The sequence below is a fragment of the Diospyros lotus genome, chromosome 1 (assembly GCF_014633365.1).
Source record: "Diospyros lotus cultivar Yz01 chromosome 1, ASM1463336v1, whole genome shotgun sequence".
In the NCBI taxonomy this organism is placed as follows: Eukaryota; Viridiplantae; Streptophyta; class Magnoliopsida; order Ericales; family Ebenaceae; genus Diospyros; species Diospyros lotus.
In genome coordinates this window covers 6,067,929-6,088,206 of record NC_068338.1, presented here as the reverse complement: position 1 = coordinate 6,088,206, position 20,278 = coordinate 6,067,929, and the positions used below count along the sequence as shown (strand labels likewise).

General features: G+C 39.6%; 2 protein-coding genes across 4 annotated transcripts in view; one reads left to right on the top strand and one right to left on the bottom strand.

The window, feature by feature from the left end:
• The window catches only part of LOC127797356 (uncharacterized), a 57,476-nt gene extending 45,191 nt beyond the window's left edge, over positions 1-12,285 (top strand). The window contains exon 2 of the mRNA XM_052330194.1: positions 11,772-12,285. Within this exon, the coding sequence (XP_052186154.1) occupies positions 11,772-11,822 (51 nt within the window). The 3' untranslated portion in view covers positions 11,823-12,285. The remainder of the gene's footprint in view (positions 1-11,771) is intronic.
• LOC127797339 (branchpoint-bridging protein) overlaps positions 1-17,742 on the bottom strand; it is a 77,601-nt gene extending 59,859 nt beyond the window's left edge. The window contains exons 1-2 of one of the 3 annotated variants that reach the window (XM_052330182.1): positions 17,571-17,742; positions 17,389-17,471 (exon numbers count right to left, since the gene is read on the bottom strand). The gene's annotated coding sequence lies outside the window, so the exon portion shown is untranslated. The remainder of the gene's footprint in view (positions 1-17,388; positions 17,472-17,570) is intronic. The other 2 variants (XM_052330166.1, XM_052330175.1) reach the window with 2 other exon arrangements.
• Between the last annotated feature and the right edge of the window lie 2,536 nt (positions 17,743-20,278).

Below are 20,278 nucleotides of genomic sequence, written 5' to 3'. Positions count from 1 at the left end.
GCAGGGAGTGCCCTAGAGCTTAGATACCTAAGGACAAAGGTATAATTTTAACGAGCGTCTCGAGGTGAGACTTATTGCACTGAAAGAAATCAAATCAGAAATAGTTTTCGGTTAAGCTAAGTTATAACCTAAAAATATCGAATGATGGTAAGGGGCTTCCGAAAAATCGTATATATTGAGTAATTTTGAGTTAATAATTCTGGGATTTTAAGTATCTCGATAAATTTGATGTCTGAGGGTATAATTCTAATTAGAGAAATTATCCAAATGAAAGAATAATGAAATTATGAGCTTAGGTGGTGAAATGTTAAAGTTGAAAACTTGAAATATGGGCCAAAGTGTTATTTGAAAGAAGTTTAGGGTTTTAGCTTGGATTTCAAAAGATGGATTAATTCTAGTTTTGGATTTCAAAAGCCACTCAATTATGGCTTTGAGTCTTTGGAGTCCATGGCTAAGATTGTGACAAGTGGCATAACACCATTGGTTGAAGGATTCTATAAATAAGCACCTTGAGTTGCTCTCAAACCATTCCAAACAAATTTGAGGAGTGAATCAATCTAAGAGGAGGAGCTTACTCTAGAGAGAGAGAAGGAGGTTCGGCAAGAAGGCGGGAAGAAAGCGGCGAAGAAGCGGCGGAGAACGAGCCTCGTCGGAGTTGCGGGTCTTCGCCGGAATTCGCCAAAATCAGTCAGCAAAAAGGCGAGGTAAGTCCAATTTTTTTTGATAATCTTGTAGAGGGGGAAGAGAGGGTTGCGTAGGTTCAAACGGGGGTCGAATCGGAGTTAAAACGAGGGAGATATGGCCGAAATACCAAATCGACACGTTGCTGTTCGGAATCTGGTGCCTGCGCGTGAGTTACACGCGCCGGATAATGGCTGCGCGTGGCCAACCTTCTTGGGGCGCGTGAGAGGTCCTTTTTACATGAAATTTTTCACTTATACCCCTACTTTAATACCCTTCAACTCTATATAAAAATATTTGAGGTTAGATTTACCAAAACACATATTTTCTGCAAAAACCTAGGCCGTTTGCTGTAAAATTATATCGTCGAAGAGATAACTCAACAAGGTGAGACTCCGTGAGACTCCTATACTCCAAATCCTATTTTTATTCTCTTATGAGAGACTTCTATTACATGAGACGTGTTTCATGAAATTCTTACACATAAACGCATGTTATTCTCTTACGTGAAATCATGATGCATATATGAAATGTATTTTTCTGAAAATTATATGCTATTGACTTTTAACCTATTACATTTATAAAATTCGTGTGGCCATACTGTTGTACCTATCTGTTGTTGGCCGAGGGCAAAAGTCGGATATCCCCCGAGATGCGCTATGCGTGCGCCATCGAGAAAGCTCTCGTGGGGAAGACCGTGAGCTTAAGGAACAACGGATGTGGTGCTTGCATGAGTGCTATGAAGTCGGGCCAAAGTGACATGGTTAGGGACCTCCCGAGAGGCGCTATGCGTGCGCCATTGAGAAAGCTCTCGTTGGAGGAGGCTAACGTGTTCACGAGGCACTTCGGAGTAATTCTCGTTGTTTCCTCATACATTTTATACCTGATCATGCATCGATATAAACTGTTTTTGGAGTTTCTCACTAGAAGATTCATCTTCTAATTGGACTATGTCCCTGGAATATTCAAACGTTCCAGGTTCGACGAGCGGCTCTAAAGGAAAGGAGGTAGCTGAAGAATAAGTTTAATTTGTTGTCTATAGCATGTTTAGAATATTTTCATTTATATGCGAACCTATGTATGTCTTGGATATGTTTAAGACGTTCAGTTATATCTTGCGAGAGATGATGTCCATATAATTCATTTTGTAAACGTCTTGAACAATTTTATGATAAATAAAGTATTATGGTTGTGAACCATATCAGGTTCGATCTATCTTCCGCATTCAAGATTTTAACGCCTGTCTTGGCTATTCGATTATTGGGTTTGTTAAGCTGAGAAGGTGTAAATTTGGATTTTTGGGATATTGTGTGATGTATGACAGCTATTGTTATATGAAAAATTTTTATATTCCTGAAATCCTAAGTTATAACACGCTCAAGAAATTTGGGGTGTTACAGTTGGTATCAGAGCGAACCTAAGGAAAAGTTCGCATATGGCTAGATGAGTAAAGCCACCGTAAGTTTTGGGAATTAGGTTAGGATTTTTAAAATATTTAGTGGCATACTCTTGTTGCTTATTCAATTTGAATTGAACTGTGCCGCGATGATTTAATAGACCGCCCTGTCTTCTTGCTAGATGGTGAATACAAGAAGGAACAGGCGCGAGAGAGGCAATGGCGAAGAAAGCAACACCAACCTGCACCCAGGAGGTGATGTGGAAGGTCAAAGAGATGCACGAGCTGACATCGATGAAGGCCGGATAGATAGGATTGAAAGAATCCTTGAAGGAATGGCTGGGCGAATTTTGGAGTTGCAGCCCGAGCAAAGAAGAGTAGACTCCTTGGAGAGGTATCTACGACAAAATCCGCCAGTGTTTCGAGGAAAACCAGCAGATGACCCGGCAATCAGTGAATACTGGTTGGACCAGACCGAGAAGATCCTACAAAGATTGAGAATCTTGAATGAGGACAAGGTCGAGTGTGCGACCTATATGCTGGAAGAGGAAGCTGCCCAATGGTGGAGGTCTATGCAGCGAGCGATACCTAACCGGACGGGATCTCAAGGGTCGGCGACAGATGTAGAATTGGGGGAGGCACCCCAGATGTCATGGGAACGATTTAAGGAATTATTCAACGAGAAATTCTTTCCCACTTGCTGGAAGTTAGCTAGAGCTCGAGAGTTCATGAACTTACGCCAAGGGCTAAATATGTCTGTGGCTCAATATGAGGCTGAATTTTTGCGGTTAATCAAGTATATGCCGCTGTACGGGATGGACGATGTGGAGAAGGGACGAAAATTCGTACAAGGCTTGCGAATTGAATTTCAACAGCTGATGAGCCTGGTCCATGTGGAGTCTTATGCAGACATAGTTTTCAAGGCTATGACCGCCGAGGAGAATATGACGCGGGTAGCAGAACTAAAGGCCACGACGATTCAAGCTGGTGGACAATCAGAGAAATCCCACTCAACTATGGGACCTCGGGATGGGAAGATCGTGAAAAATGGCAAGGCGTGCTTTAAATGCAAGAAGAGGCACCCGGGCAAGAGGTGCGATGGCCAAAGTATTGTCTGTTACACCTGTGGACAACCCGGGCATACTTCCAGAAATTGCTCGAAGGGAATGATCCAAGAAGGTAAAGCTATAGCAGCAACACTAGTGAGCGTGATCTGCTATAATTGCAACCAGCACGGGCACATCTCGAGGAATTGCCCGAAGAAGAAAGAGCAGCCGCTAAAGATTGAAGAAGGAAAAGGGACCAGACAGGGCCGAGTCTATAACTTGACCAAGGAGGACGTAGAGGCGAATCCTGCAGTTATCCAAGGTACTCTCTTCATTTTGGATACTCCTGTGCATGCATTGATAGATCCAGGGTCTACTCATTCTTTTATATCGCATGCTTTGGCTGGGAGTTTGAGAGTAGAAACCGAGTCTATGGGGTGTCTTATGGTGATTTCGACACCTATGGGAAAAAGTATGAAGTCCTCAGAAATGGTGAGGGGATGTGAAATTAGCCTGAGTAATGTTTGGTTCCAGGCTGATCTGATTCTGTTAGAAGTATATGACTTCGACAATCTTGGGGATGGACTTCTTGTCCAAGTATGACGCCAATATAGACTGTCGTAGGAAGATAATGACCATAAGAAAACCCGAGGGAGGGTGGGTTAAATTTCGGGAACAAGGCCACCCCGAGGTCATAAAGATGATTTCGGCAACGAAGGCAGCAAAGTTGTTGAGCCGAGGAGCTCATGGATTCATAGCTTATGCTCAGTTAGAAGAAAGAGAGGTACCGAAACTCAATGAGGTGCAAGTAGTACGAGAATATGATGACGTGTTTCCAGAAGAGTTACCAGGACTACCTCCACCCCGGGAAATTGAGTTCTCAATTGAGTTAGTGCCAGGAACCCAACCGATATCAATTCCGCCATACCGAATGGCTCCAGCGGAGATGAAAGAATTAAAGAGTCAGCTACAGGAGTTGACTGATAAGGGGTTCATTAGGCCAAGCACGTCGCAATGGGGCGCACCAATACTATTTGTAAAGAAGAAAGACGGGAGTCTAAGGATGTGCATTGACTACCGTCAGCTAAATAAGGCCACGGTAAAGAACAAGTATCCACTTCCAAGGATAGACGAGTTGTTTGATCAACTACAGGGAGCGAAGGTGTTCTCGAAGATTGATTTGAGATCCGGATATTATCAACTGAGAATTAAACCAGATGATGTTCCGAAGACGGCATTTCGGTCGAGGTATGGCCATTTTGAGTACTTTGTAATGCCATTCGGATTAACTAACGCTCCAGCAGCATTTATGGATCTTATGAATAGGGTATTCAAGCCCTATCTGGATCGATTTGTGATCGTCTTCATAGATGATATATTGGTGTATTCTTCAAATGAAAGTGACCACGAGGAGCACTTGAGAATAGTGCTAGGAACCCTCAGGAAACACCAATTGTATGCCAAGTTCTCGAAGTGCGAGTTCTGGCTTTCCCAAGTGGCGTTTCTTGGGCATGTGATCTCAGCCGAAGGAATCTCAGTGGATCCAGCTAAGATTGAGGCTGTTCGAGGATGGAAGCAGCCGACATGTGTGACCGAAGTACGAAGCTTTTTGGGATTGGCAGGCTACTATCGAAGATTCGTGGAAGGGTTTTCGAAGATAGCTGCACCTATGACGAAACTCATACGAAAGGAGGTCAAGTTTGAATGGATTGCCAAGTGCGAGAAAAGCTTTCAAGAGCTCAAAGACAGACTGACCTCGGCACCTGTTCTGGCAATGCCTAGTGGGCCCGGTGGATATGTTGTATACACCGATGCCTCGAAAGTTGGTTTGGGTTGTGTATTGATGCAGCATGGTCGGGTGATCGCATATGGATCACGCCAATTGAAGAGACACGAAGTGAACTACCCAACACATGACTTGGAGCTGGCAGCGGTGCTATATGCTCTGAAGCTATGGAGGCACTACCTATATGGAGAGACGTTCGATGTATTCATAGACCACAAAAGTCTAAGGTATGTGTTCTCGCAGAAAGAGTTGAACATGAGATAGCGACGCTGGATGGAGTTCCTGAAGGACTACGACTGCACCATCTTGTATCACCCGGGGCGTGCCAATGTGGTAGCTGATGCTTTGAGTAGGACTGTGCCTACTGTTATGGCCGGGTTGATGGCCCAGGAGTGGCTGTTGATTGAGGCTTTTAGCCTGATGACAGTGAGTGTAGTACCGAAAGGATCTTCTGTCCTAGTAGCTGGCCTGGCGGTTCAACTGGATCTAGAGACCGAAATACGGGAGGCTAGTGGGAGTGACCGGCGTATACGTCTATGGGTAGACGAGCAAGGTCAGCCCAAGAGTTCAGATTTTGAGATGCGAAATGACATTCTCAGGTTTCGGGGTAGAGTGTACGTGCCAAACCTTCGGGAGTTGAGGCAGAAAATTTTGGATGAAGCCCATAGAGCTAAGTATACCGTGCATCCAGGAGCCACGAAGATGTATCGAGATCTTCGAGAAATCTACTGGTGGCCTGGGATGAAGGCCAGCGTGGCAAGGAGAGTGGCACAATGCGATATATGCCAAAGGGTAAAGATTGAGCACCAGAAACCCGCAGGGTTGATGAGACCTTTGGAAGTTCCCGAGTGGAAATGGGAACATATCACGATGGATTTCGTGACAGGATTTCCAAAGAGCCGAAGGGGAAATGATGCCATTTGGGTGGTGGTAGACAGGTTGACAAAGTCAGCCCATTTCCTGCCTACGAGGATGGATCAACCGGTACGAAAATTTGCAGAGCAGTACGTGAAGGAAATTCTACGACTCCATGGTGCACCAGTAAGTATAGTTTCAGATCGGGACCCAAGGTTCACCTCGAGGTTTTGGGAGAGTTTGCAGGAATGCATGAGGACTCAGCTAAAATTGAGTACGGCTTATCATCCCCAGACTGACGGGCAATCAGAGAGGACAATTCAAACGCTTGAAGATATGTTGAGATCCTGTGCCCTTGATTTTGGAGGGAATTGGGAGAAGCATCTGCCATTGGTAGAATTCGTGTACAACAATAGTTACCACGGCAGCATTGGGATGGCTCCTTATGAGGCTTTGTATGGAAGGAAGTGTCGGTCGCCTATCTGTTGGACCGAAGTAGGGGAACGACAGATGTTGGGGCCCGAGCTTGTGCAACAGACTACCAATAAGATTCGAGTAATCCAAGAGAGGATCCGAGCAGCGCAAAGCCGACAAAAATCTTACGCAGATCAAAGAAGAAGGGATCTAGAGTTCGAGGTGGGAGATCTAGTGTATCTCAAGGTGTCGCCCCAGCATTTGGTGACGCGTGGAAGCGGTAAAGGAAAGCTGAAGCCAAGGTATATAGGACCATATCCGATTGTGGAAAGAGTCGGACCTTTGGCCTATCGATTGGAGCTTCCACCTAGCTTGTCTGGGATTCATAATGTGTTCCACGTCTCCCAACTTCAAAGGCATGTGCCAGATCCAACCCTCGGAGTTCGAGTGGAGACAATTGAACTAAGGGATGACTTGACCTACCCGGAGTCACCTGGAGTAATTTTAGATCGTCGGACTCAAGTGTTGCGAAATAAAGAGATTCCGTTAGTGAAGGTTCAGTGGGGAAAGCACTCGGATGACGAGGCAACGTGGGAACTTGAGGAAACAATTAGGAAGAAATATCCTCATCTGTTCGAGGAAATGGAAATAGAGTAGGAAATTTTTTTCCAGAAATTGTATTCCAGAATGCCATAATTATTTAACCTTCAATCAATTCGAGTATATTTCAAATTTCGAGGACGAAATTCTCTTAAGGGGGGGAGAATATAACACCCTATATTTTCGTGAAATTGCCACGTATTATAAGTGAGTTAAAATACCGAAAAATATGTTTGAAATAGCAACAAGTGACCGAATCAATCGCAGGGAGTGCCCTAGAGCTTAGATACCTAAGGACAAAGGTATAATTTTAACGAGCGTCTCGAGGTGAGACTTATTGCACTGAAAGAAATCAAATCAGAAATGGTTTTCGATTAAGCTAAGTTATAACCTAAAAATACCGAATGATGGTAAGGGGCTTCCGAAAAATCGTATATATTGAGTAATTTTGAGTTAATAATTCTGGGATTTTAAGTATCTCGATAAATTTGATGTTTGAAGGTATAATTCTAATTAGAGAAATTATCCAAATGAAAGAATGATGAAATTATGAGCTTAGGTGGTGAAATGTTAAAGTTGAAAACTTGAAATATGGGCCAAAGTGTTATTTGAAAGAAGTTTAGGGTTTTAGCTTGGATTTCAAAAGATGGATTAATTCTAGTTTTGGATTTCAAAAGCCACTCAATTATGGCTTTGAGTCTTTGGAGTCCATGGCTAAGATTGTAACAAGTGGCATAACACCATTGGTTGAAGGATTCTATAAATAGGCACCTTGAGTTGCTCTCAAACCATTCCAAACAAATTTGAGGAGTGAAGCAATCTAAGAGGAGGAGCTTACTCTAGAGAGAGAGAAGGAGGTTCGGCAAGAAGGCGGGAAGAAAGCGGCGGAGAACGAGCCTCGTCGGAGTTGCGGGTCTTCGCCGGAATTCGCCAAAATCAGTCAGCAAAAAGGCGAGGTAAGTCCAATTTTTTTTTGATAATCTTGTAGAGGGGGAAGAGAGGGTTGCGTAGGTTCAAACGGGGGTCGAATCGGAGTTAAAACGAGGGAGATATGGCCGAAATACCAAACCGACACGTTGCTGTTCGGAATCTGGTGCCTGCGCGTGAGTTACACGCGCCGGATAATGGCTGCGCGTGGGGGCGCGTGGCCAGCCTTCTTGGGGCGCGTGAGAGGTCCTTTTTACATGAAATTTTTCACTTATACCCCTACTTTAATACCCTTCAACTCTATATAAAAATATTTGAGGTTAGATTTACCAAAACACATATTTTCTGCAGAAACCTAGGCCGTTTGCTGTAAAATTATATCGTCGAAGAGATAACTCAACAAGGTGAGACTCCGTGAGACTCCTATACTCCAAATCCTATTTTTATTCTCTTATGAGAGACTTCTATTACATGAGACGTGTTTCATGAAATTCTTACACATAAACGCATGTTATTCTCTTACGTGAAATCATGATGCATATATGAAATGTATTTTTCTGAAAATTATATGCTATTGACTTTTAACCTGTTGCATTTATAAAATTCGTGTGGCCATACTGTTGTACCTATCTGTTGTTGGCCGAGGGCAAAAGTCGGATATCCCCCGAGATGCGCTATGCGTGCGCCATCGAGAAAGCTCTCGTGGGGAAGACCGTGAGCTTAAGGAACAACGGATGTGGTGCTTGCATGAGTGCTATGAAGTCGGGCCAAAGTGACATGGTTAGGGACCTCCCGAGAGGCGCTATGCGTGCGCCATTGAGAAAGCTCTCGTTGGAGGAGGCTAACGTGTTCACGAGGCACTTCGGAGTAGTTCTCGTTGTTTCCTCATACATTTTATACCTGATCATGCATCGATATAAACTGTTTTTGGAGTTTCTCACTAGAAGATTCATCTTCTAATTGAACTATGTCCCTGGAATATTCAAACGTTCCAGGTTCGACGAGCGGCTCTAAAAGAAAGGAGGTAGCTGAAGAATAAGTTTAATTTGCTGTCTATAGCATGTTTAGAATATTTTCATTTATATGCGAACCTATGTATGTCTTGGATATGTTTAAGACGTTCAGTTATATCTTGCGAGAGATGATGTGATGCAGTCACCAATCAAGACTCGGCCCAAGGCCGACCCAATTAAACCGGAATAGTATCACCAAAATAGTAGTGCCATAATGTTATTTTAATACTTTTTAAGTTTTAGAATTCTACTTGATTTAGGATTCTATTTTATATTTCTACTTGATTTAGGATTCTATTTCATGTTTCTACTTGATTTAGGATTCTACTTCATGTTTTATTAGAGTTTTATTTTTATTAGGATTCTAGTTGACTTTTATTTAGGATTTATTTCTATTAGAATTCTAGTTGGATTTTGTTTTCCAAATATTAGATGGATTTGGATTAGCCAAACACTATAAATATACCTAAGATCTAGAGATTGTAATCAAGTTTTTATTAATCAAATTTCAGCAACCTATTTGGGTTTTCTTAGCAAAACAGTCTTGTTTTTGCGTCTTCTTGAAAGCCAAGCTTCGGCTATTGAAGTTTGCTCTTTCAAGGGTTTATTTTGGTGTGTTTTCTTCACACTCACGCTACACGCTGCGTCAGGTGGTATCAGAGCGGTTAATCAACCAATCAGATGGCCAATCTTGAAGGTAACGGTAGCAACCAGCCTCGTGACGGTGATCAGGGGTTGTCCGCAGTTTGGAGAGCAATCGAAGAACAGCGGGAAGTAACTCGTACTATCCAGCAGCGATTGGAGCAACATAGCAACCAATTGGGCACCTTACTACGAGTTGATGATGACAGGAACCTGAATAATGGGGTGAATCAAGCCGAAGCGGGAAGACCACCCATTAATCATGTCCTTGTTAATCCTAGAAGACCAGTGATTGAAGATAGCGATGAAGAGGATGATTTTGGTCGAGCAATAGCTAACCCTGGTGGTAGAGGGGTTAGGAGGAATGCACATCAGCACAACCACTGGGGTAATGATGAGTATAAACTAAAAGTTGATATTCCTACTTTTAGTGGAGATCTTGATATTGAGGGGTTCCTGGATTGGATCACTGAGGTTGACCGTTTTTTCGAATACATGGAGATCCCAGATGAACGACAAGTAAAGTTAGTGGCTTATAGATTGAAGGGCGGTGCATCTGTTTGGTGGGAGCGATTAAGAGAAATAAGATTGAGGGAAGGCCGACAGTCAGTTCAGACATGGAGACGAATGAAGCAGCTATTAAGAGGTAGGTTTTTGCCCCCTGACTATGAACAATATATGTTTGACGCTTATCAAAGATGTGCACAGGGAATGAAGAGTGTGAATGAATATACCTCTGAGTTTCTGCGATTGGCGGAGAGAAACCAATTGTCAGAAAGTGACAATCAACAAGCAGCTCGTTACTTGAATGGATTGAAGCTTGCTATTCATGATAAAATTGGGGTTCAGATGGTTCTGAGTGTGCAAGAAGCAAGGAACTTAGCTTTAAAGGCTGAGTTAATGTTGAGTGAGAGATCTCGTAATGACAACTATCGTCGGTATAGTAGGAATGAAAATAAACAACCAGCTTTTGATAAAGGCAAGTCGGTTCAAGGAGCGCAACCCTCCAATCCACCCCATACAGTCAACCCTAATAAGGCTACAACAGGGGGAAACATTCGAGTTAACATTGTAGAAAAGGAAGAGGAAGATGTTGCTGAAAAGGAAGTATATTGCGGGCCTGATGGGGAGGATGACAAAGAAGATTATGGACATGAGCAATATACCTGTGTAGTGAAGAAGTTAATGCTATCTCAAAAGAATGAAGATACTACTCAACGGCATAAGCTTTTTCGCACGAGGTGTACGGTGAAAGGAAAAATCTTTGAGTTGATTATTGATAGTGGAAGTCAGGAGAACATCATAGGAAGAGATGTGGTGGCAAAGATGCAGTTAACTCCTGAAAAACATCCAAGCCCTTACATGATTGGATGGATCAACGAAGTTTGTGGCATACATGTGGATGAACGTTGCAGGGTGCCTTTCTCTATTGGTAAGTACTCCGACGAAGTCTATTGTGATATTGTTGATATGGATGCTTGTCATATTTTATTTGGGAGGCCTTGGCAATTTGATGTGGATGCTACGCACTCGGGTAGGAAGAACACATATCAGCTTGAGAAAGAAGGTGTGCGTTATACTTTGTTACCCATAGTGGAAAAGAATCAAACCAAAACTTATAAAGTGGAGCTTGATTTCGAAGATTATGTTATGCCAGCAACCTCAACGTTTGCAAACTCAGGTCTTATTTATGCTGCTAACATGACAGAAACTCCAAGGTTATTGACTCATACTGGGGTATTTTCCAGTCCCGACGGCTCAAGCATTGCTTCGCAACCCAATGATGGTGGTGTTTCTTCTGATCGACTTGCGACTGTAAAGGAGATGGAGGTCATGGTAGCAAATCCTTCTACAGTTTATTCAAGCTCTGGCATGGTTGAATCGAAGGCAATAAGATCTACCAGATTAGAGAAGCGCTCAAGATGGAAGGTTCAACATCCTCAATCTAACAGTAATAATGCAATGGAGGCAAAAGGTAACAAACACGGCGATGATTGGACCCATGCCAATGCTGATATGGCTAAGAAGGGGAGGAATGTCTTTGCTCATGTTCCCTTAGCAGAAAAGTTCAAGCGGTTCAGGAAGATGTCAAGCAAAAGTTGTACAAATAAGAAATATAAGACAACAGCTGACAAGCATAGGAAGCACAAGGTATTTGAGATTGGAAATGAAGTTATGATCTTTTTGAAGAAGGAACGAATTCCAACAGGAAAGCATAATAAGTTCAAGCCAAAGAAGTATGGTCCTTACAAGATTCCAAAGAAGACCAATGACAATGCTTATGTTGTGGATTTGCCTAATCATATGGGTATTTCTAAACATTCAAAGTGGCTAATATCTCTTCGTACTTATCGGATGTGGATTTGTCCAAACAGGATCAAAATTCGAGGTCGAATTTTTCTCAAGTGAAGGTGAATGATGCGGTCACCAATCAAGACTCGGCCCAAGGCCGACCCAATTAAACCGGAATAGTATCACCAAAATAGTAGTGCCATAATGTTATTTTAATACTTCTTAAGTTTTAGAATTCTACTTGATTTAGGATTCTATTTTATATTTCTACTTGATTTAGGATTCTATTTCATGTTTCTACTTGATTTAGGATTCTACTTCATGTTTGATTAGAGTTTTATTTTTATTAGGATTCTAGTTGACTTTTATTTAGGATTTATTTCTATTAGAATTCTAGTTGGATTTTGTTTTCCAAATATTAGATGGATTTGGATTAGCCAAACACTATAAATATACCTAGGATCTAGAGATTGTAATCAAGTTTTTATTAATCAAATTTCAGCAACCTATTTGGGTTTTCTTAGCAAAACAGTCTTGTTTTTGCGTCTTCTTGAAAGCCAAGCTTCGGCTATTGAAGTTTGCTCTTTCAAGGGTTTATTTTGGTGTGTTTTCTTCACACTCGCGCTACACGCTGCGTCATGATGTCCATGTAATTCATTTTGTAAACGTCTAGAACAATTTTATGATAAATAAAGTATTATGGTTGTGAACCATATCAGGTTCGATCTATCTTCCGCATTCAAGATTTTAACGCCTGTCTTAGCTATTCGATTATTGGGTTTGTTAAGCTGAGAAGGTGTAAATTTGGATTTTTGGGATATTGTGTGATGTATGACAGCTATTGTTATATGAAAAATTTTTATATTCCTGAAATCCTAAGTTATAACACGCTCAAGAAATTTGGGGTGTTACAATCCGGGCTATGAGGAATAGGCACCTCTTGAGAACAACCAGATTGATAGAATAGTAAATCCTCATAGAAAGTAACATCAGTGGAGACAAAGAATTTTCTGATTGTAGGGCAATAACACTTGTACCCTTTTTGAGAGGGTGAGTACCCAATAAAGATGCATTTTTGGGCCTTGGAATTTAACTTTGTCTGTATGAGGCTGTTGTTATGAACATATGCAGTACACCCAAAGACTTTAGGGTCAAGTTTAGAGAGATAGGGAGCATGAGGATATATATCACATAGGATGTCGAGAGGAGTGTGGAAGTTCAAGATTTTAGAGGGAAGCCAATTGATCAAATAGGCAGCTGTGAGAATAGCTTCCCCCCAATAGGAATTAGGAACATGAGAGGTAAATAGCATAGCTTGTGCCACTTCTAGAAGATGCCTATTTTTCCTTTCGGCCACCCCATTTTGTTGGGGTGTGTAAGGGCATGAGCTTTTATGAAATATTCTGTGTTCAACCAAGTAATGAGAGAGATCATTAGAAAAATACTCTCATCCATTATTAGTCCGAAGGATTTGGATAGAAGTTTGAAACATATTCAAAATGAATCAATGGAATCTTTTGAAAATGTTGCTAGCTTCTGATTTTTCCTTCACTAGATAAACCTAACAGGCTCTAGAGTGATTATCAATAAATGTAATGAACCATCTAGAGCCGATGACATTAGGGTGTTTAGAGGGACCCCACATATCACTATGTATCAAATGAAAAGGTTAAGGATTTATAAGACTGAATAAGATGATAAGATCTAGGTTGTTAACAAGAGTGCATGATTCACACAAAAAACTATGCTCTTTATTGATAAAAATTTCAGGATACAAAGATTTAAGATAAGGAAAGTTAGGATGCCCTAAACATTTATGCCATAACAAGACTTTGGCATTAGAAGTTACATTTAGGACTGATTTATTGGTAGGAAAGTTGAGAGGATCTCCTTCTAGATAGTAAAGACCACCCATAACTTTAGCACTGCCAATCATCCTCCCCGAGACTTGATCTTGAAACAAACAATAGAAGGGTGATTGGGTGAGAAAATTACACTACATTTCATATCCTGAGTGATCCTACTTACGAATAAAAGATTGCATTTTAACCCTGACACGTGTAGGACCGATTTCAGACTTAACGATAATACACACACCGTTCCAAAACCCATAGCAGGGGATATTGTGCCATCGGCCATGGAGATGTTAATAGGTAAAGTGCACGAAATGTAATCAATCATTAGGGTTTCAGAACTTACCATATGGTCAGATGCACCCGTGTCTACCACCCACACATTTTTAAGAAGTCTATTTGAATTTGAGGAGTAGAATAGAGAGTTACCTCGCAATGCTACAGATGTTGTGGGCTGAGTAGCAATACCTTGATTGAGTAGCCTGTACAAGGCCTGAATTTGTTCCTCAGAGAGATTCAGGTTGGTACCAGTTTTAGGTTCTATCGGAGTTTCAGCAACATATGTTGATCTTGGTATTTCCTTCCTGTTTTTTGGCTTCCAATTGGCTGGTTTTCCACGGATCTTCCAGCATGTCTCCTTCGTGTGGTATGGTTTCTTACAAAAATCACACCACAATTTGTTCTTTCCCTGATCTTTTGGAAAGATCTCCCCCTACCTAGCAGTGGCCAGTGCTGAATTTTGATGGTTTAGGATAGGATCAGTGTGCTAAAGCATGACTTTACGCCTACTTTCTTCCCTCCTAACTTCTGCAAAAACTTCTTCAAGGTAAGGGTTTTAAACCCAAAATCCTTCCCTTGGCCTCATCCAAATCAATGTTAAGCCCATATAGAAAATCAAAAATCCTATCCTTTTCTACCATCTTACTATACTTTTGGCTATCCCCAAGAGATTCCCAGCTAATAGAGTGAAATAGGTCCATTTCAATTCTACCAAAATATTGAAATATTCAGTAACACTTAGATTAACTTGTTTGGTAGACCTTATGGCTGACTTGATTTGAAAGCATGGGGATGAGTTTTCTAGGTCTAAGTACATCTCGTGGACTAAATCCCAGATCTCTTTTGCGGTTTTGTAGAAGAGATAAGTCCTATCAATTCTAGGCTCCATCGAGTTTATCAACCATGCCATGATTATCGAGTTCTTCGCCTCCCATACACCATAAGTGGCTACATCTGTTGGTGGAGTAGGAGTAGATCCTGTCAAATATCTTGCCTTACCCTTCCCTTTAATCACCAACATCACAGATTGAAACCACTTCCTAAAATTACTCACACTTAGCTTATACGGAGTGATTTGCAGAGGGTGATTATCAATCAGGACGATAAGAAAATTTTGCTGACAAGGAGAAGGAGCAAGAGTGCTCGGAGAGCTGGTAGCGGAAGCTTCTATTAGGGTAGTATTAGGTTGTGGGTCAACCATGGTTGAAACAAACAAAGATTGAAAAATAGGCAGAGACTTGTTATGATCAAAAAACAGGCTCTGATACCATGAAACAAGCCTTAGAAAACTGTGAATGCTTGACTAGATTGATATTAAGAGAGCTTGAAAATATATACAGGTTGCATCCTAATCTTTCTCCTATAAAGTAAGAGAAGATTTAGATAATCTATCCCCTAAGAACTAGGATGAACTATATCCTAAATTTTAAGAGATAAAGCAGAAATAAAATACAAATTTACAACAATATCTACAACTTGAAAAGTAATAGAACAACTTTAGGATAATCTGATTTCAATCTATGCCCGAGAGTTGATAGGCTTCCACTTGGAATTTCAATCTCATCCAACAGTTATAAGTGTGGTGATAAATTCAGCCCTGGCCACTGATGCTGAAAACAGCTGCTTAACATGGAAGGAAGAGAGAACGAAAACGAAGAAGAACCAACTAGAATTGGGTGAAGAAGAAGGCATAGCTGTTTTAAATTCTTGGGAACAAGAATGTTCTTAAGGGAAGAGGAATTGTTACGAAACTGGAGGTATAAGGGGAGGGACAATTGGGCTATAACTACTGTAACTAACAAGGGGTTTGTTGCTGTAAACTGTTAGGGAGTTAGGGAGTTGCAGGACAGATAGAAGAGAGTCTATAAAAAGGCTGGTGTAATTGTAGAAGGTATCTTTGGAATATCAAAAGTTACTATTGTCTCTCATCTATCTTTCTCTCTCTCATTCTCTGTCTTTCTCCTCCTTCCTCATTCTATATGTTCCTTCCCCAAATTCAACTCTTCTTTTTGGAATTCTGCTCGAATTCCTTCAAATTGTCCAGCCCACAATCTACATGAATCAAGTGTATTGTGCATGAATCTATTATCTGCTGAATAGGTGAGCATATGTTACATGCCATGGGAGCCTCAAAAACAAAAGTTCTAGTAATTGGCCAGGTTTATTATGCATGACTCCACATCTATTGAATGGCTGAACAAATGATATACATCATTGAAGCCTAAACTAACACTATGAGCTGCATAACAATCAAGAGGCCTTCTAGTTCAAAGGAAAGCTACATTTGCTATCTTTATTTATGTTTGATTTAATTTATTATTATCACTCTCTTCATTATTGCTTAGTTTTATGATTAGAGGATACCCTGCCAATCCAGTATTCATTGAATAGGAATACAAATAGGGTCTACAAGTCTCATTTCTGTTGTTTCTTTCCATCATATCTCCTAAGGCTCATGGTTTTACTTACCTAATTTGAATCCAACTCTTAAATGAATTAAGAAAGTCAAGCTGCTTTACATTCAACCTATGCTAGTAAAGTGCAGTTGTACAGGGATTGGAGCTTCTCAAATCATCACTTTGTTTGGGATATTTGTCTCAGGTTTGGGAACAAGTATGTTGCCTTCCCGTTAACAGCTAATACTGTCATGACCCAAAACTAGGTCATGACTGGCACTAAAATTAAAATAATACTAACCGCTAGGTTGATTCAAAATTTCTATGTTGAATCCTAGCTTTTAATTTATCTCTATAATCCTGATCTATAATTTGAAATGTAGTCAAATAAATATTCGTAATCATTTAATAATTGGCCTAAAATATAATTGATGTAAATTTCAAAATAATTCTGTTTCGTTGCTAACTATAACTTCAACTAAACAATGGGTCAAAGCTAATTAATTTAATCTAGCGACTTAGTTTAAGATGATTACTATATGAGTTGGGATCTTTGAGCCAAATTAGAGCTTCCAAGAGAAGCACAATTCTTTTAATCCAAAAGAAGACATTACAGCATGGGTTTGCTTGGGCTTATAATTCAATGGAGTCTTTGCATCAATAGGTTCAGCCTTAGATAATTGGAAGGGATTTCAATTTATAATTGGGCAGAAATCTGCCGATTTGGTTTGGGCATTCCAACAACAATCATTTAATTGAAAATTTGGGTTTCAAGGACCCAATTGATTCATTGTGGGGCTCACATTATTGGCTTCCAAAGATTTATTTCTCAATTTATGGAACAGGTTGGTTATTACATTATTTTGGGTTCAAACGGCAAAAGTGGGTTGGTTTCACTGAAAAGAGAATTTCACAATCAATGAATTTGGCTTCGGTAATGTACAATTTGGGTCTTCAATTACTAGGTCCAATTCCAGTACCATAGTCTCTTCTGTTCCACTCATTCCATTTAATCAGTCCCTCCTTGTTCCAGAACTAAGTTCATTGGTGGTTCCAATATGGCATTCAAGACTTCGACTTAAAGAAAAAAAGGGATTTTATATCATAGAAGCGATTGAAATGGGTTTTCTCACGATTTACAGTGGAGTGGTTCTAACCGATAGAAGGAAGCAAAAGAGAAAATTCAAGTTCATAGGAAAAGAACTCACCGGCGGGTTCGCTGCCCTCGATTGACGACAAATGCGCTTTTGATTAGTCTATCTCCCTTTGATTAACTTTCGAAGTCGAACCCCTAAAAACCAGAAATGAAGACCGAGAGTGAAAAGAAGAATATACACAAAAATACCAACAAAGAAACTGATCGACATATCGACATATGTATATATCTGACCGCACACCCCAACTGGTTTGGTCCCCGCCAGCAGTTCGCTCAGCCCGCCATACCATAGTAAGGTTAGGTTTCCGCGCGCGCTAGAGAGAGAGAGAGAGAGAAGAGAAAGTGTTAATGGAAATCGTGGAGATAGAGAGCGAGAGAAAGCGTGAAGAGAGAGAATTCGGGCATCGGCAAAAATAAATTAAATTCTGATGAGAATGGGCTGCCCCTTCCTTCCTACTTGGGCTAGCTCGTTTTCTTTGAGAAAAAACCTAAGGCCCAATGCCACAGGCCGGCCTGACGAATAAAAGGTATATATTGCATAGTTTTCAGCATTATTTGGGGAGTATACATACATATATATATACATACATACATACATATGTACATACATGAAACTAAGAACCTATTTTGGTTAGGCGGAACTATTGGGCAAGCGATATGCTGGTGTCAATTCAATGGCTCGTGAGTTCAATCATTGCCTTGCACAGTGAAGCAAACCCTCACACCTTCGATTTATCTCTCTTGATGTAATTGAGGACACCAGTATCGAAAGTCGTACAAGAACAATTATCCTAATAGCATATTTTGGCTAGGCTCTTCTTAAAAAGAGTTTTAAATTCTCTTTTACTTTAACTTTTTAAAAAAAATTAAGTTATCAAATATTTAAACTAATGATGGAATGATGGGACAAAATGTATTTAAATATATAATTATGGGTTTGGTAAAGCAAAAGGTTAAAGTTGTCAAAAGTGATGAAAAGGACCAAAAATGACATGTCATTTTCATTTATGTAAATAAATTTATTAAAGAACAATTATAATGAAAAACATAATTTATTAAATTTTATAACAAAAGTATAACATATATTATGATTTTAATTAATATTTTTTTATTATCAAACAATATATTTATATAGCTTAGCTTTATATATGATGGTGGATACTCTAGAAAAATTTGAAATAACCCAAACTTGAGATTTAAGTCTCAAGTCTGTAACGCTCCGTTCTTCTCGAAGTGTTTTTTACCCCGATATTTATTAATTAATAATTACTTTATTAATTCTACCTCATATATTTTTTTTTCTTTTTCTCATTCCCTTCGTTGGGGTAACCATGGCTAATAGCGGAAGCATGATAAATCGTAACGTAATACTTAACAAGCTTTTAACATTAGAATTGTAGATTCATATTCATAATAAAATCATAACATCATTCTTAAACGTACTAGTGTTTAAACATAATCATGATCATCCCTTAATATTACATGTCGAAATATCATAATCAACATCATGGATAACATAGCAGGACATAAACATGACAGGTTATATGCATAATCGATGCATTTACGCACTTCAACGAGTGCCATCACATGCTTTTATTTCCTTTGTCTCTGCTATGACTTTTATCTGGAACATTAAATATATCAAGGGCATCGCCCAACTAGATGATCGGCCATCTAAGTAAGAGTATAACATTCATGAATGAATGTAAATGCATAATGTCTTGTCATTTGGCTTGTTTGAGCTGACGGGCATCCATACTTCATATGTCATTTACTATTTTTATGACCAGCTCTTTTCAGGCTGAGGTGTATGGGTGCACCCTTGGTAAAGCAGCGATGCCCACTTGTACTCTCAAACATATGCGATGCATGAGTAACGATAGATTACATGTGAACATATGCATATCATCATCATATTATGTAAATGCATTTATGTGACATATGCACACATCATTTCATGTCAACATGCCGAAACATACTTTGAAACATACATTGTATTTAACATATAAGCATACTATCAAATCATATGGCATATTTTAGAAATTACCTTTCATAGACAAATTAGGTTTGAGAAATACTGGCTTACCTTTGAAATCGGCTTAAGTCTCGAGAAATGTGCTTTAATTTCAAAAACGTGCTCACCTCGCCTTTCACACCAGACTTCTAGTTATACTCAAACTTTAGTCTCAATGATCCCTGGACATCATATTTATTCAAGGGGTATCAAAACTTATTTTTCTCAAAATTTCCACAATCACTCAAATTTCTCCCCATTATTTTCTCAATAATTCCAAAATAAATACTTTCCCAAGCATTTTTTTTAATTTTTCTCCACAACAATTCATAAAATAACATTTCTAATCTTATAAAATTTTATGGGAATTTTCCATAATTTTTTCCTATTTTTCTTCTATTTTCCAAGGATTCCCTTTTTCTCAAAAATTACCAAATAAATATTTCCTTCCATATTCTCCAGAAATTTCTTCCATAATAATTAATAAAATAAAACACCTAATTTTTTTTTTGAAATGTTTTTTCCAAAAACTTAAACATAATAAGAAAATATTATCAATCTCCATCTATTTGAGATATTTTATACTTACCTTATTTCTCTTCCTTACTCCTTCCTCTCAAATTTCTTTCACAAGGTCACAATCTATTTTTTTCTTTCTTTTTCAAATTTCTCTCTCACTCTCAAACATTTTTCTTTCTAATTTAAGTCCTCAAATCTTTCAAGTTTTCTCTATTTATAGAAGGTTGAATTAAGCTTAGCATAATTGTAGTGACCCATCATCTTTAATTATTTTGTCACCTTTCTTAATTATTTTCCACTAAATCTCACCCATATGTTTTAATTATTTGTCCACACCCTATTTTGTCTCCCACATTTCTCAATTTTTCACCTATTATCTTTAATTATTTGTCCACACCCTACTTTGTCT